The sequence below is a fragment of the Tamandua tetradactyla genome, chromosome 8, assembly GCF_023851605.1.
Source record: "Tamandua tetradactyla isolate mTamTet1 chromosome 8, mTamTet1.pri, whole genome shotgun sequence".
Classification (NCBI taxonomy): Eukaryota; Metazoa; Chordata; class Mammalia; order Pilosa; family Myrmecophagidae; genus Tamandua; species Tamandua tetradactyla.
Genome location: NC_135334.1, coordinates 82,285,554 through 82,303,643, shown reverse-complemented (window position 1 = coordinate 82,303,643; position 18,090 = coordinate 82,285,554). Strand labels below are relative to the sequence as shown.

The window sequence follows — 18,090 nt, the reverse complement described above, 5'->3', positions numbered from 1 at the left end:
ATTAACAGTTTTTATAAGTAATTTGTAGAGTGTTTACATGCTAGAAAGTAACTAAGAAAGTCCTAGTAAAAGGTAATTAATAGTTTAGTGAAAGCAGAAAAGAAAGGCCAAATTAACGGGATTTCACAGAAGGAAAAAAAAGTAGGCTGTAACAGTATTCTTTGATTGCAAGCAGCCAACTCTGTTGAAAAAATATTGAAAGTGACAGAATTTATTGGAAGAATATGGGGTAACTCACATTATCAGAGGAATAATTGAAGATACAGGTTTCAGGAAGGGTAGGAACCATTGCAGCTCTGGGGATTTAGGAAGCAGGAACAAATGGACAATATCTTTAACTAATGCTGCCAGTACAAATTAACTTCAAGTTTTCAGTTCTGTGTTCAAGATCCAATTTTAAGAGAAAATGCAGTTGGCCCATCTGGGGTCCTGTACTTCACACCGAATCAGTCACTGCAGCCAAGGGGTTGGAATGTAATGGCATGGCCACCCTTGGAGGAGAGATGAGGGGATGGATGGCTTCACTCTAACTTTTCATCTACTACTAATTAAATAAGAGCAATAAGGGAGAAGAAAGACATAAAGAGGAGGTAAAGATTTACAGCTCAAACTGGAAAGGAAGATTATGGCATTAACAGGATAAAAACACAGAAGAGGAGAAAGAAGATAAGGCTTTGGGGCGGGGATCATGAGTTCAGTTTTGATTATAGTTGAAGTGCTGCCAGACATCCATGTGTTAATATGTAACAGCAGTAGGAAATTTGGGTCTTTAGGTCAGAACAAAGATGTAGATTTGGAAGTCACTCCAGTAGAAGTGAGAGATAAAGGTCCATGGGAAAAGACAAGATCACCAGATCCTTGAAACATATACTGTGCTGTAGTGACCTACAGTTTTCTAACCTGAATTCTGTTGTGACCAAAAATGGTGTTAGGATGTGTTTCATTCTCTCTCTACCTAATGCTTAGACTCAGAACATGATGATTGCTTTGGGTTTATAGCATTTAAAAGTATGGTGAGGTTATCTCTCAACTGTGTCTTCTCACATCTTGGAATCTGCCATATCCATCCACACTTGGGTTGCCATGGACTGCTCATAATTCTGGGCCAACTGGGATCTCGTTTTGATGGGTGAATTTAAGATTCACTTAAGGTAGTGGCAAGCCCTCCAAATGGAAATGCCAGTAGATAGCTGGAGTTATGAAACTGGCCTTTGTGTGAAAAGACAAGATTAGGGGTAGAGATTGGGCATCATCGGGTTAGAGGTGATGTTTTAATTGTGAGATTTAGTCAGCTTCCTGGGTGCATAATTGTAAGAATGGTGAGATTAGAGTTCTAGGACTGAGCATTTGAGAAAACCATGTTTAGAGGTTAGGAGGAGGGACTTGAGCCAGTATAAGAGAAAAAAAGAAATGATTAAAGAAAAGGGGGAAATACAAATGTTGCAATAACTAGAGGAGGAAGAAGTTTCAAGGAGAGGGTGTTCCACAATATAGAGAGGTCAGTAATAATGAAATGCAAGAAAAAGACCCTTGACAGTAAAATGATCACTGATGATTTCATGAGTTTTAGTTAGATGTTGGGATGGAAGCCAGATTTCAGGGAGGTAAGAGAAAATGGATGGTGAGGAAATGTAGACTAATCAAACAAAAAAAATATTTTTTGAGCACTTAGTGTTCATGGCACTGTGCCATTACTGCTGTGACCTTATTGTTGCTGCCCTCAAGAGTATCAGACCAAATAGAAAAAAATAAGGATTGTTTGAAAACATTCATTACACTACAATCAGAAAATATCATAGGGTGGGCTGTGATTACTGTCTGATGCATGATGTAGACAATATGAGTACACTAGTTCAGAATTAAGAGAGGATGCTTTAATTTGGGTTTCTCTGAGAAAGTCTCTCATCTGTCTTTCTTCTCCTAGTCACATCCAGTTATCACTCTTTTAGCTAAGAGTTTCTAATTTTCCCATGGGTTAGCAAACTAGAAAATCAAAATGTTTAGTAAAGATCAGAATGCCCTGCATACAGCCCAGAGAAGTAACATGTGGCTGGTTTGAAAGGATGTATGTCCCCTAGAAAAGCCATGTTTTAATCTAAATCCCATTTCATAAAGATAGAATAATCCCTATTCAATACTGTATGTTTGAATCTGTAATTAGATCATTTCCCTGAAGATATAACCCAATCAAGAGTGGTTGTTAAGCTGGATTAGGTGACAACCTGTCTCCACCCATTTGGGCGGGTCTTGATTAGTTTCTGAAGTCCTATAAAAGAGGGAACAGTTTGGAGAATGAAGGAGATTCGGAGAGAGCAGAGAATGCTGCAGCACCATGAAGCAGAGAGTCCATCAGCCAGTGCTTTGGAGATGAAGAAGGAAAACGCCTCCCACAGAGCTTCATGAAACAGGAAGCCAGAAGAAGAAGCTAGCAGATGACGCCATGTTTGCCATGTGCCCTTACAGATGAGAGAGGAGCCCTGACCGTGTTCACCATGTGCCCTTCCTGCCAAAAGAGAAACTGTAACTGTGTTCGCCATGTGCCTTCTCACTTGGGAGAGAGACCCTGAACATCATCGGCCTTCTTGAATCAAGGTATCTTTCCCTGGATGCCTGTGATTGGACATTTCTATAGACTTGTTTAATTGGGACATTTCTCGGCCTTAGGACTATAAACTAGCAACTTATTAAATTCCCTTTTTAAAAGCCATTCTGTTTCTGGTATATTACATTCTGGCAGCTAGCAAACTAGAACACTCTAAGGCAAGAACTTTGTGATAACATATAGGTTCTTCTAGCTATTTGTGCCCTAGTCTGCCCCAGAAGCCTTCCACAAAATGTGTTTTTTAATAGTAAGGGTTACGGGTTATGTGGAGCAGATGAGCAGTTGTGGTGAGGACTCCAGTACTGATCATAAGTATATAGCTGTAACAGGTCCTATAAGCATAGGATTTTAGCTGAATGTGGAACAGGCAGGTTTCTTTACTTCATGGCTTTGAGGCCATTTAGTTTGGAAAAAGTGGAGCTCATGGGGCTTTTTCTTTTCTCCTCCTGAGAACTGTGGAAATATTACACCTTCACTTTCCTCAGTTACTATCTTGATGTTAGAGGGAAAAATAATCCCCCCCCCATTAGTCATTATGGCTAAAATTTGTTAGGCTGAGCATAAAAAGGAATGTACGTTTAGAGTGCATAATTTTTTCCTTCATCCATTATTGATTTGTTTGCTTTGGGTTTTTAAGAAGAAAATAAGTAGCCCCTGTTAAATCCTGCCACTAGATAAAACTGGTTCCAAAGTAGATAAGCCTCAGTGTTCTAAATAGGGCCTTGTCTGTATATCAGCGTGATGCAGTGCTTTTTTCTCAGAGAAAATAATCACAGTGATTATCTTTGAACTTCAATTTATTTTTGCAGACATTTGCCCAGAGCTACACAGCTAAGTTGGAACTCCAACCCAGGTTTTCCAAACTGTACATGGAACTCAAGCACTGTGCTTCAGGAATTGCACAGAATGCTATCAGAAGTCAGGAGACTTTAATTTTAGTTATAGTGCTGCTGTTAACTACAGTGTGATTAAATATATAATTTCCCATCTATGGGCCTCAGTTTCCAAAATTTCTCTGAACTAGAAGATTGTGTTGTCATAATGATCCAGCTCTGAAATTTTAGGATTTATCCTTATTCCTGCACAAGAGGATTGAGCCTGATGATTCTAGGGTTGGCCTGGTAGCATGTTTTTCTTTGAGGCTAATATCCTAGCATATTTTCTTTTGGTGACCTTGCTTCAGAGAAAAGTGGCTTGGACTGCTGGAGTGATGTGAACAACAGTCAAATTGTTTGGAGATTGGAGAACCAGAGCAGTGAGATTACACTGGAAAGGACACTGGACTAAAAGCTGAGATATTTTGGGGTCTGGTTCCATCATCACATTAACTCATTGTCTGACCTTGGGCAATCACCTGATTTATTCTGGGCCTTAGTTTTCCCAATTGTAAAATCAAAACATTGCACTAATATCTCTAAGATTTCATCCCAGCTTTGCAGTTCTGAATCAGTTCCTAGAATAATTATTTGCTGCTGTTGAACTTCTGTTTGAGGATTCAGACATACCCTGATGTGTATGTCCATTGCCTAGGAGTATTTAACACTAAATGGCTTGTCTGGTATTTCTAAGCAGAACACAGACTGTGACTTCTGACCAAGAGAAACGTTTGCTACACCAACTCCGAGAAATCACCAGGGTCATGAAGGAAGGAAAATTCATTGACAGAACCACTCCAGAGAAAGAAGCTGAGGAGGCCCCTTACATGGAGGACTGGGAAGGTAGACAATGTCTTCTCCTTTCTTTGTTAGTTGTCAGCACAGAAAAGAGATCTTAGAATTTTTTTAAAACAAGCTTTATTATGTTATATATGTATTATATATATATAAATTATATATATTTATATATGTATAAATTACATATTATATGTAAATTACATATTTGCTGTGCATATTAATTATATGTATTTGTATAATAATATGTAAACTATAAAGATGAGTTTTGACAAATGTATGGAGTTGTATAATCATACCATGATTATGATATAGAATATTTTCACCCCAAAAGTTCCCTCTCCTGTACTGTTAATCCCCTTTTCCCCTCCACAACAACTGAACTGCTTTCTGTCCCTATAGGTTTTTTTTGGAATGCATGGGCCAGGAATTGAACCTGGCTCTCTGCCACATGGCAGGCCAGAATTCTACTGCTACCACTGAACGACCTATGCACCCTGTCCCTATAGTTTTTGGGTCATACTGCACAAGCTTTTCTGTTTCTGACATTTAATATAATGCTTTTGTGATTAATCTGTGTATCTTTTTTTTTTTTTTTGCTGTATAGTGTTTCATTGTATGACTATACTATAATTTGTCCATGCATGAGAGGAACATTTGGACTGTTTCCAGCTTATATGAATTAAGCTCATATATAAGTCTTTGTTTGAATATGTGTTTTTATTTTTCTTGGATATCACCTGGGAATGAGATTTCTGTGTAAAAGGTAAATGTATTGTTCCAGTTTGCTAGCTGCTGGAATGAAACACACAGGAGATGGACTGGCTTTTGATAAAAGGGGATTTATTTCATTAGTTCTTCAGAGGAAAGGCAGCTAACTTTCAACTGAGGTTCTTTCTTACACGGGAAGGCACAGGGTGATCTCTGCTGGCCTTCTCTTCAGGCCTCTGTGTTCCAACAACTTTCCCTGGGGTGATCCCTTTCTGCATCTCCAAAGGCCTGAGCTGAGCTGCAAGTGCTGAGATGAGGTATGCTGAGCTGCCTGGGCTGTGCTACGTTGAACTCTCTCATTTAAGCACCAGCCAATTAACTCAAACATCATTCATTGCAGCAGGCATGCCTCCTAGCGACTGCAGATGTAATGAGCAACAGATGAGGTTCATGTACCATGGGCTCATGTCCACAGCAACAGAACTAGGTACCTTCACCTGGCCAAGTTGACAACTGAACCTAACTACCACATATGTATCTAACTTTTTTGTGTGTGTATTTAACTTTATTAGAAATTTTTGCAAAGTGGCCCTACCATTTTCCAATCCTCCAGCGATGCATGAGAATTCCAGTTAGTCTAAATTTTTGCTAATACTTCTTAATGCCAGTCTTTTTCATTTTTTGCCATTTTGTTGAGTATATTTTGATATCTTATTGTGATTCTAATTTGCATTTTCCTAATGACTAATGATGTTGAACATTTTTTATGTGCTTATTTGCCATCCATATATCTTTGGTGAACTGTCTGTAAATATATCTCTAAGCAGTTATATTTTTGGTGCTATTATTATTGGTACTTAAAAATTTTTCAACTTTTGGGCAGACCACAGTGGCTCAGCAGGCAAGAATGCTTGCCTGCCATGCCAGAGGACCTGGGGTCGATTCCTAGTGCCTGCCCATGTAAAAAAAAAAAAAGGATATTTTTTAACTTTCATTTGTTGCTTTTATATAGAAATAGAGTTGATTTTTGTATCCTGACCTTGTAACCTGTGACCTTGCTAAATTCACTTATTAGCTCTAGAATCTTTTAGTTTTTTAAGATTTCTTAGATTTTTTTAGAGACCAACAAATTGGGAGTAAAGGCAGTTTCAGTTTTTCCTTCTCAGTTCATATGCTATAAACTTATGTATTTTCTTTTTCTAGCCTTATTTGCATTGGCTAGGACCTCCACCACGATGCTGAATAGGAGTGGTAAGAGCAAACATCCTTGCATACCCATGTTAGGGTAAGCATTCAGACAGTCTCCATTAGTAGGATGTGAGCTATAGTTTTTTTCATGGATGCCCTTTGTCAGACTGAGGAAAGTTCTTTCTATTCTTATATTGCTGAGCATTTTTCTGTTTTTTTTTCTTCCAGTTTTTAATTTCAAAATAACTTCACTCTTCAAGGACAGTTGGAAAAATAATACATAGAACACCAACATACCTCCAGCTACCTAGATGCCCACATTCACCAATTTTAACATTTTCCATCTCTGTAGTGCCTGCCTGCTTTTCTTCCTTCCTTTGTTTCTTTCTATTTGTCTGCCTCTCTATATGTCTGTCTTCTGAACATTTAAGAGCAGGATGCACACATCATCTCCTTGTACACATAATACTTTCATGTACATTTCCTAAGAATAAGGATATTCACTTATGTAATCACGTTAAGTAGTTATCAAATTCATGAAATTTAATATTGATAAAAAGCTTATAGTCTATATTCCAATTTTTTCTAATGTCTGGATAATGTCCTTTTGAGCCATTTCTCCTCCTTCTTAGTTCTCATTCAGTATCATGTATTGCATTTAATCATCATTATCTCTTTAGTTTCTCTCTCTTTTTTTAATTGTGGAAGCACAGAACATAAACTTTCCCATCCCAGCCCCTCCCAAGCACACCATTCCGTGGGATTAATCACATTCACAACATTGTAGTGCCCTCACCACCATCCAACTTTGCATTAACACCCCATTGCCCCAGTCCCCCACCCCTGGTAACCTGTGCTCTACTTTCTATCTCTGAGTTTGCATATGCTATGCTATTTTCTTTTTGTCTACTATGAGGCTTAAATTTAGCATCCTAAATCTGTAACAGTATCATTTGCTTTGATACCAACTTAATAACTTCAACAGCATACATAAACTATGTTCCCACACTCCTTCATTCTACCTTTCTGTAGTTCTCGTCCACATTACATATTTATACATTATCAGTCCAAAACCATTGACTTGTCATTACATTTTATGCATTGCTTTTTACATTCTGTAGGAAGTAAAAAGTGGATTTAGAAATAAGAAATAAAGTAGTACCCATGTCATTATCTCTACCAGAGATCTTTATGTCTTCATGTGACTTCACTCAGTTGTCTAATATCCTTTCCTTTCAACCTGCAGAATTTCCATTAGCATTTATTATAGGGTGGTCTAACAGTGATGAAGTTCCTCCCTTATTTTTGGAGGACAGTTTTACCAGATGAAGAATTTAGGGCTGGCCGTTTTTCTTTCAGTACATTAAATATATACCACTTCCTTTTCACCTCCATGATTTCTGATGAAAATTAAAACTTAGTCTTATTGAGGATCGCTTAATTTGTGACAAATTGCTATTCTCTTACTGCTTTCAGAATTCTCTTTTTATCTTTGGAATATGACATTCTGATTAGTGTGCATCTTGGAGTAGGTCTTTTATTAATGGGCTTATTCTGTTTGGAGTACATTGTGCTTCTTGGACATTTATATTTATGTCTTTCGTAAGAGTTGGAAAATTTTCGGCCATTATTTCCTCATATATCCTTGCTGCCCCTTTTCCCTTGGCTTCTTCTTTTGGGATTCCTGTGATGTGTATGTTTGTAGTCTTCTTGCTGTCACTAAAGTCCCTGAGACACTGCTCAACTTTTTCTGTTCTTTTCTTTGTTGTTCTGGCTGTGTGATTTAAATTGTCCCATTTTCTGGTTCACTGATTTTTCTGCCTATTCAGATTTACTGTTGTATGCCTCTAGTGTATTTTTAATCTCTATTATTGTGCCTTTCATCCCCATAATTTGTTAATGTTGTTTTTGAGGTTTCAGATTTTTCTTTAGGCTTATACATTGTCTTTTTAATATCATTTTGGTCTGTATCCACCCATTAATTTATTTCTATCCATATCTTCCTGTATCTCTTTGAATTGATTTAGGAGATTTGTTTGAATTTCTTTGATTTATTGTTCCAAATTCTGTGGCTCCTTAGAAGTTTTAATTTGTTCCCTTGATTGAACCATATCTTCCTTTTTCTTAGTATGGCTGTAAGTTTTTGCTGATATCTGGGCATTTGATTATTTTGATGTGTTAACTCTGAAGGTCATTTCTTCCTCTTGCTTAGGGTTTTATTGTTGATTGGCATTGTGTTAAAGCTTTTCTTTGGTACTTCATCCAGCTTATTCTGGACCTTTAAAGTAGCTCATGTTTAACCATTCAGATTTTCTCAGCTCTTTTTTTACCTGATTCTTACCTTGAATGTATGGAACAGTTTTTAAGATAGTCCGGTTATATGCAGTTGTTTTATGTCCAGGAAGATGCATCCTATTCTGTGTTCCTTCCCTGGGAATCTTGATCTGTTCTGTTTGTTTTATGCAGAATTTTCTCTCCAGCACCTGTGACTTGTTTAAATTCTCTACCTCATTCAGTGTCCCCTTTTCATTACAATTTTCAGTTCTGGGACCTGTCCTGTCTTATACCAGTTTAGTTCCGTTCTCCATGGCCTGCATCTGCAGCAGGAGGGACCCAGGCTGTGCTACATCTCTGCAACTCCCAAGTTGTGAGGAATCAAGTGACGGGGAGAGGCCTGAACTGGGTGGTCTGGGATGCAAATCCCCTCCTCATTTTGGTGATTTTATTTCTTTTTCTTGTGTTCATCTCTTGTGAAGTTGTTCTCTAGTCTCTAACATACTCCTTTTATTAGCTGATTCTGAGAATTTTCCTGGAGAATTTTCTAGCAGATGTCTTAAATCACCATGTTGATGATGTCACTCATATTCCATTTATCTCCACTTTTGGCTTATTAGCTTGCTTCTTTGGTTTTTTGTTGTTTTAAAGTGACTGCTCTAGGGTTTACAAAATGCATCTTTAGTTTATCACTGTCTGCCTTCAAATAATATTATATTCACTTCATGTATAATATAAGAACATGACAATAGTATAAATCTATTTCCTCCAGTATCACTTTCTCTTTGCTTGAAAATATTTTGTAACATATCTTACAGTTTAGGTTTTCTGGCAGTGAATTCTCTCAGCTTTCATTTGAATGAATACAATTTCCAATTCACTTTAAAATTTTGAAAGATATTTTCCTTTATAGAATTATTATTTTTTCCTTTCAAGATGTTAAAGATGTCTCTTATCTCTTAATTGTCTTCCAGCCTGCAGAGTTTCTGATGATAAATCTGCTGTCATTCTAATGCTTACTTCTTTGTGTTACATCCTTTCTTTGGCTACTTTCATGATTTTCTCACTATTGTGTTTTCAGCTATTTTAATTATGATATTCCTTGGTGTAGTTTTCTGTTCGTTTCTTTTGCTTTGGGTTCTTGAGCAATATGTTTGTAGGGTTATAGTTTTCATCAGTTTTGCCCATCATTTCTTTGTAGTCTCTCCTCTCCTGGTTCTCCAGTTGTGCATATATAATAATGCTTAATGTTGCCCCACGAGTCACATATGGTCTATTCATTTATTTCCCATCATTTTTCTTTGCCATGTTTAAATTTGGATAATTTTTCTTACTATGTCTTCACATTTGCTGGTCTTTTCTTCTATAGTATTGAACCTGCTGTTAACCCCATTGAGTGCTTTGTAAATTTCAGGTATTGTATTATCTCTGAAAGTTCCTTTTGGGTCTGTTTTTTTCTAACTTCTGTTTCTCTCCTCATGTGCTTATGATTTCTTCTACTTCATTGAACATATGAGGTACATTAATAATAATTGCCTTAATCTTGTCTACTAATTGTACCATTTGTATAATTTCTGTGTCTGTTTCTGTGTTTGTGATTGATTTTTCTCCTTGTTATAGGTGTCCTTGTTACTTGTTTTTTTCTTTCTTTCTTTTGCATATCTGATAAATTTTGATTGGGTAATGGATAGTGCACATTTTACATTGTCCAATGCTGGAGTTTTGTTATTTTAAATAGTATTGACTCTTTTTTTAACATGCAGTTAAGTCACCAGAAATCAGTTTGTCCTTTCAGGAATTGTTTTTAAGCTTTGTGAGGGTGGGTTCAGAGACACCTTATCTTTAGGGCTAATTAGGCCTCACTAGTAAGGCAGTGTTCTCCAAAGTCTCCTCCTGATGTTCCACTCTGATTAGTAGGAACATGAGCTAATCCTAGTATGAGTGAGCTCCAGGAATTTTTATACCTAATGCGTTCTTTTTCTTACCTTGTGTAGTATTTTTCCCTGTGTATGGTACTCAGATAATATGCATGAAAGAATCCCAATACCTGTCTTTGGAGCTCTTTCTCTATGGGGTTCCTTTCTTTTCAGTATTCCTCCCTGTATATTCTAGCTGTACAGGCCTCACTGAACTCTAATCTCTGTCTCTACAACTCGTTGATACATTGAGTTCTGTTTCTCTTCTCTCAAGGATCACAGTTCTACAATGCCACTTTTCTAATGTTTGAAAGCCAGTGTTTCATATACTGTTTTATCTTTTTTCCCAGTTTAATGCAGGAGGGAAAGGAGAGGAACATAAATCTGGTCCCTGCTACTCCATTATTAGAGAAGCAGAAGAGCTACATATTAATAAATTCCAGATTTATTAAGTAGTTAGTGTGGGCTGGGGAAGCAGAGCTTCAAAAACTTAAAAAAAAAAAAAGCTTTGAATATTTATTGACTCTTTAGTAGGAAGGAACTTTTTGAGCATAAGACAAATACAGCATCTATTCATTGATGATAAAAACTCAGAAAAATAGGACTATAGGGGAACTTCCTCAATTTGATAAAGCAAATCTACATAGAACTTACAGCTAACATTATACATAATGGTGAATAATAAATGGTTTCCCCTAAGAGTGGGAACAAGGCAAGGATGCCTGCTCTCACAGTCTTAAACACAGTGTTGGAAGATTTAGACAGTGCAGTCAGACAAGAAAAGGAAATAAAAGACATACAGGTCAGAAAGGGAGAAATAAAACTATCCTTATTTACAGATGACGTAATTGTATATGTAGAAAATTATAAGGAATCTGCAAAAAAATTCCTAGAACTAATGAGTTCAGCATGGTTGCAAGATACAAAATTAACCACAAAAATCAATTGTAATTTCTATATACAAGTAGTGAATACTGAACACAAATTAAAAATATCTCATTTACAGTCACTCAAAAATTAAATACTTAGGTGTTAATCAAACAAAATATGTACAGTATTTCTGTGCTGAAAACTACACAGTGTTGACAAAAGATTATAGAAAATCTAAATGGAGAGAGACAGCATGCTTATGGATTAGGAGACTCTATATACTATAGTTATCAATGCATTCCAGACTGACATACAGGTTTAGTGCAGTTCCTATCAAAATCTGAGCAAGATATTTTGTAGATACAGTCAAGATTATTCTTCAGTGTATGTGGAAAGAGAGAATTTTGAAAAAGAAAATTAAAGTGGGAGGAATTAATCTACCTAATTTGAAGACTTATAATGTAACTACAGTAATCAAAACTTATGGTATTGTCGAGGGATAAATGGAACAGAACAGAGAACCAAGAAATAGACCCATATAAATATGCATGACTTATGCAAAAAGCAGTAACTCCTGTATGACTTAACAAAGTTGCAAAATCGGTTCAGTGGAGCTTTCAACAAATGGTGCTGGAGCAATTGGACAGCCATAGTAAAAAATATATGAACCTCAGCCTAAGTCTCACAACTTATATAAAAATCAACCCAAAATGGTCATGAACTTTTTAACGTAAAACTATTAGGAAAGGGCGGGCCACGGTAGCTCAGCAGGCAGGAATGTTTGCCTGCGATGCCAGAGGGCCTGGGTTCGATTCCCGGTGCCTGACCATGTAAAAATTAAAAAAATAAATAAATAAAAATTAAAAAACAAAAACTATTAGGAAAAAACATGAAAATAATCTTCAGGATCTAGGACTAGGCATGGTAACAAATATAAATCATAAAAGTTGATAAACTGGACTTCATCAAAAATTAAAAATTTTCTCTGCAGAAAAATAATTAAGAGGAAGAAATGACAAACTACAGTGGAAGAAAATGTTTGCCTACCACATATCCAGCAAAGGGCTAGTATCTAGAATATATAAAGAACTCTCAAAACTCAACAGTAGGAGGTGAGGGCCAAGATGGCGGCTTAGTAAGGTACGCGCGTCTTAGTTCCTCCTCCAGAGCAACTACTAGGTGACCAGAAACAGTGCAGAACAGCTCCCGGGGCCACGGCAGGGACCGGACACACAGCGTATCCTAGTCTGGACTGGCTGGACCGGCTGTGAGACTCCGCTGTGGTGAGCTCCCCGAGCAGCGCGCGCTTCCCCGGGCCACGGCGGCTGGCACCCCTCCCTCCCTCCTTCCCGGACCGGCTGAGAGTCTCGGATCAGCGAGTTCCCCAAGCCGCGGCGGCCAGCGACCGGCACCCCTCCCCCACAGGCGGCTTCCTGGTCCAGCGGCGAGTCTCGGATCAACGAGTTCCCCAAGCCACGGCGGGCAGCGACTAGTGCCCCTCCCCCACAGGTGGCGTCCCGGTCCGGCGGTGAGTCTCGGATCAGCAAGTTCCCCATGTCGCGGCGGCCGACGGCCGGTGCCCCTCCCCCATAGGTGGCTGCACGGAGGGAGAGGAGGGAGTCTCCAACAGTGGCAGGGCGTGGGTCCAACCAAACACCAATAGTGGCATTAATAAAGGAGCTACAACATCTTTTGCTGGTGGGACCCGCAGACAGACAAGCACCACATACTGGGCAGGATAAAAAAAAACAGAGCCCAGAGACTTCACAGGAAAGTCGTTCAACCTGCTGGGTCTCACACTCAGGGAAATCTGACTAAATGTCCAGACGCCAGCAAAAAATAACAAATGACACCAGGAAAATTGAAGATATGGCCCAGTCAAAGGAACAAACCAATAGTTCAAATGAGATACAGGAGCTGAGAAAACTAATGCTGAATATACAAACAGAAATGGAAAACCTCTTCAAAAACGAAATCGATAAATTGAGGGAGGACATGAAGAAGACATGGGCTGAACAAAAAGAAGAAATAGAAAAACTGAAAAAACAAATCACAGAACTTATGGGAGTGAAGGATAAAGTAGAAAAGATGGAAAAAACAATGGATACCTACAATGATAGATTTAAAGAGACAGAAGATAGAATTAGTGATTTGGAGGATGGAACATCTGAATTCCAAAAAGAAACAAACTATAGGGAAAAGAATGGAAAAATTTGAACAGGGGATCAGGGAACTGAAGGACAATATGAAGCGCACAAATATACATGTTGTGGGTGTCCCAGAAGGAGAAGAGAAGGGAAAAGGAGGAGAAAAACTAATGGAAGAAATTATCACTGAAAATTTCCCAACTCTTATGAAAGACCTAAAATTACAGAGCCAAGAAGTGCAGCGCACCCCAAAGAGAATAGACCCAAAGAGGCGTTCTCCAAGACACTTACTGGTTAGAATGTCAGAGGTCAAAGAGAAAGAGAGGATCTTGAAAGCAGCAAGAGAAAAACAATCCATCACATACAAGGGAAACCCAATAAGACTATGTGTAGATATCTCAACAGAAACCATGGAGGCAAGAAGACAGTGGGATGATATATTTAAATTACTAAAAGAGAAAAACTGCCAACCAAGACTTCTATATCCAGCAAAATTGTCCTTCAAAAATGAGGGAGAGGGTGGACCACAGTGGCTTAGCAGGTAAGAATGCTTGTCTGCCAAGCCCGAGGACCCGGGTTTGATTCCTGGTGCCTGCCCATGTAAGAAAATTTAAAAAAAAAAATGAGGGAAAAATTAAAACATTTTCAGACAAGAAGTCACTGAGAGAATTTGTGACCAAGAGACCAGCTCTGCAAGAAATACTAAAGGGAGCACTAGAGTCAGATATGAAAAGACAGAAGAGAGAGGTATGGAGAAGAGTGTAGAAAGAAGGAAAATTAGATATGATATATATAATACAAAAGGCAAAATGGTAGAGGAAAATATTACCCAAACAGTAATAACACTAAATGTTAATGGACTGAATTCCCCAATCAAAAGACATAGACTGGCAGAATGGATTAAAAAACAGGATCCTTCTATATGCTGTCTACAGGAAACACATCTTTGACCCAAAGATAAACATAGGTTGAAAGTGAAAGATTGGGAAAAGATATTTCATGCAAATAACAACCAGAAAAGAGCAGGAGTAGCTATAGTAATATCCAGCAAACTAGACTTCAAATGTAAAACAGTTAAAAGAGACGAAGAAGGATACTAACTACTAATAAAAGGAACAATTCAACAAGAAGACATAACAATCATAAATATTTACGCACCAAATCAGAATGCCCCAAAATACGTGAGGAATACACTACAAATACTGAAAAGGGAAATAGACACATCTACCATAATAGTTGGAGACTTAATTCCCCACTCTCATCAATGGGCAGAACATCTAGACAGAGAACCAATAAAGAAACAGAGAATTTGAATATTACAATAAATGAGCTAGACTTAACAGACATTTATAGGACATTACACCCCACAACAGCAGGATACACCTTTTTCTCAAGTGCTCATGGATCATTCTCAAAGATAGACCATATGCTGGGTCACAAAGCAAGTCTTAACAAATTTAAAAAGATTGAAATCATACACAACACTTTCTCAGATCATAAAGGAATGAAGTTGGAAATCAGTAATAGGCAGAGTGCCAGAAAATTCACAAATACGTGGAGGCTCACCAACATACTCTTAAACAACTAGTGGGTCAAGGAAGAAATTACAAGAGAAATTAGTAAATATCTCGAGGTGAATGAAAATGAAAACACAACATATCAAAACCTATGGGACGCAGCAAAAGCAGTGCTAAGAGGGAAATTTATTGCTCCAAATGCCTATATCAAAAAAGAAGAAAGGGCAAAAATGCAGGAATTAACTGTCCACTTGGAAGAACTGGAGAAAGAACAGCAAACAAATCCCAAAGCAAGCAAAAGGAAAGATATAACAAAGATTAGAGCAGAAATACATGAAACTGAGAACATGAAAACAATAGAGAAAATCAATAAGACCAGAAGTTGGTTCTATGAGAAAATCAATAAGATTGATGGGCCCTTAGCGAGATTGACAAAAAGAAGAAGAGAGGACGCAAATAAATAAGATCAGAAATGGAAGAGGAGACATAACCACTGACCTCACAGAAATAAAGGAAGTAATAACAGGATACTATGAACAACTTTATGCTAATAAATACAACAATGTAGATGAAATGGACAAGTTCCTAGAAAGGCATGAACAACCAACTTTGACTCAAGAAGAAATAGATGACCTCAACAAACCAATCACAAGTAAAGAAATTATATCAGTCATTCAAAAGCTTCCCAAAAAGAAAAGTCCAGGACCAGACGGCTTCACATGTGAATTCTACCAAACATTCCAGAAAGAATTAGTACCAACCCTGCTCCAACTCTTCAAAAAAATTGAAGTGGAGGGAAAGCTACCTAATTCATTCCATGAAGCCAACATCACTCTCATACCAAAACCAGGCAAAGATATTACAAAAACAGAAAAATACAGACCAATCTCTCTAATGAATATAGATGCAAAAATCCTCAACAAAATTCTAGCAAATAGAATCCAGCAACACATTAAAAGAATTATATATCATGACCAAGTAGGATTCATCCCAGGTATGCAAGGATGGTTCAACATAAGAAAATCAATTAATGTAATACCACCATATCAACAAATCAAAGCAGAAAAATCACATGATCATCTCAATTGATGCAGAGAAGGCATTTGACAAGATTCAACATCCTTTCCTGGTGAAAACACTTCAAACGATAGGAATACAAGGGAACCTCCTTAAAATGGTAGAGGGAATATATGAAAAACCCACAGCTAATATCATCCTCAATGGGGAAAAATTGAAAACTTTCCCCCTAAAATCAGGAACAAGACAAGGATGTCCATTATCACCACTGTTATTCAACATCGTGTTGGAGGTTCTAGCCAGAGCAATTAGACAAGAAAAAGAAATACAAGGCATCAAAATTGGAAAGGAAGAAGTGAAACTATCACTGTTTGCAGACAATATGATACTATACTTTGAAAACCCGGAAAAATCCACAACAAAACTACTACAGCTAATAAATGAGTACAGCAAAGTAGCAGGTTACAAGATCAATATTCAAAAATCGGTAGTGTTTCTATACACTAGCAACGAACAAATTTGAGGGGGAATTCAAGAAATGAATTCCATTTACAATTGCAACTAAAAGAATAAAATAGTTAGGAATAAATTTAACTAAAGAGACAAAAGACCTATACAAAGGAAACTACAAAAAACTGTTAAAAGAAATCACAGAAGACCTAAGTAGATGGAAGGGCATGTCGTGTTCATGGATTGGAAGACTAAATATAGTTAAGATGTCAATCCTACCTAAATTGATTTACAGATTCAATGCAATACCAATCAAAATCCCAACAACTTATTTTTCAGAAATAGAAAAACCAATAAGCAAATTTATCTGGAAGGGCAGGGTGCCCCGAATTGCTAAAAGTATCTTGAGGAAAAAAAAATGAAGCTGGAGGTCTCACGCTGCCTGACTTTAAGGCGTATTATGAAGCCACATGGTCAAAATAGCATGGTACTGGCATAAATATAGATATATCGACCAATGGAATCGAATAGAGTGCGCAGATATAGACCCTCTCATCTATGGACATTTGATCTTTGATAAGGCAGTCAAGCCAACTCACCTGGGACAGAACAGTCTCTTCAACAAATGGTGCCTAGAGAACTGGATATCCATATGCAAAAGAATGAAAGAAGACCTATATCTCACACCCTACACAAAAGTTAACTCAAAATGGATCAAAGATCTAAACATTAGGTCTAAGACCATAAAACAGTTAGAGGAAAATGTAGGGAGATATCTTACGAATCTTACAACTGAGGCGGTTTTATGGACCTTAAACCTAAAGCAAGAGCACTGAAGAAGGAAATAAATAAATGGGAACTCCTCAAAATTAAACACTTTTGTGCATCAAAGAATTTCATCAAGAAAGTAGAAAGACAGCCTACACAATGGGAATCAATATTTGGAAACGACATATCAGATAAAGGTCTAGTATCCAGAATTTATAAAGAGATTGTTCAACTCAACAACAAAAAGACAGCCAACCCAATTACAAAATGGGAAAAAGACTTGAATAGACACCTCTCAGAGGAGGAAATACAAATGGCCAAAAGGCACATGAAGAGATGCTCAATGTCCCTGGCCATTAGAGAAATGCAAATCAAAACCACAATGAGATATCATTTCACACCCACCAGAATGGCCATTATCAACAAAACAGAAAATGACAAGTGCTGGAGAGGATGCGGTGAAAGAGGCACACTTATCCACTGTTGGTGGGAATGTCAAATGGTGCAACCACTGTGGAAGGCAGTTTGGCGGTTCCTCAAAAAGCTGAATATAGAATTGCCATACGACCCAGCAATACCATTGCTGGGAATCTACTCAAAGGAATTAAGGGCAAAAACTCAAATGGACATTTGCACACCAATGTTTATAGCAGTGTTATTTACAATTGCAAAGAGATGGAAACAGCTAAAATGTCCATCAACAGACGAGTGGCTAAACAAACTGTGGTATATACATACGATGGAATATTATGCAGCTTTAAGACAGGATAAACTTATGAAGCATGTAATAACATGGATGGACCTAGAGAACATTATGCTGAGTGAGTCTAGCCAAAAACTAAAAGCCAAATACTGTATGGTCCCAATGATGTGAATCGACACTCGAGAATAAGCTTGGAATATGTCATTGGTAACAGAGTCCAGCAGGAGTTAGAAACAGGGTAAGATAATGGGTAATTG

The 18,090-nt window shown here is 37.6% G+C and overlaps 1 protein-coding gene across 8 annotated transcripts in view; it reads left to right on the top strand.

The window, feature by feature from the left end:
• Nucleotides 1-18,090, top strand: part of RIC3 (RIC3 acetylcholine receptor chaperone) — a 94,384-nt gene that overhangs the window by 63,736 nt on the left and 12,558 nt on the right. For 6 of the 8 annotated variants that reach the window (XR_013156801.1, XM_077113884.1, XM_077113882.1 and 3 more), the window contains one exon: nucleotides 4,172-4,320. Coding sequence is in view for 7 of the 8 variants with exons in the window: in XM_077113884.1 (XP_076969999.1) it covers nucleotides 4,172-4,320 (149 nt within the window). In the remaining variant the exon portion in view is untranslated. The remainder of the gene's footprint in view (nucleotides 1-4,171; nucleotides 4,321-18,090) is intronic. The other 2 variants (XM_077113885.1, XM_077113883.1) reach the window with 1 other exon arrangement.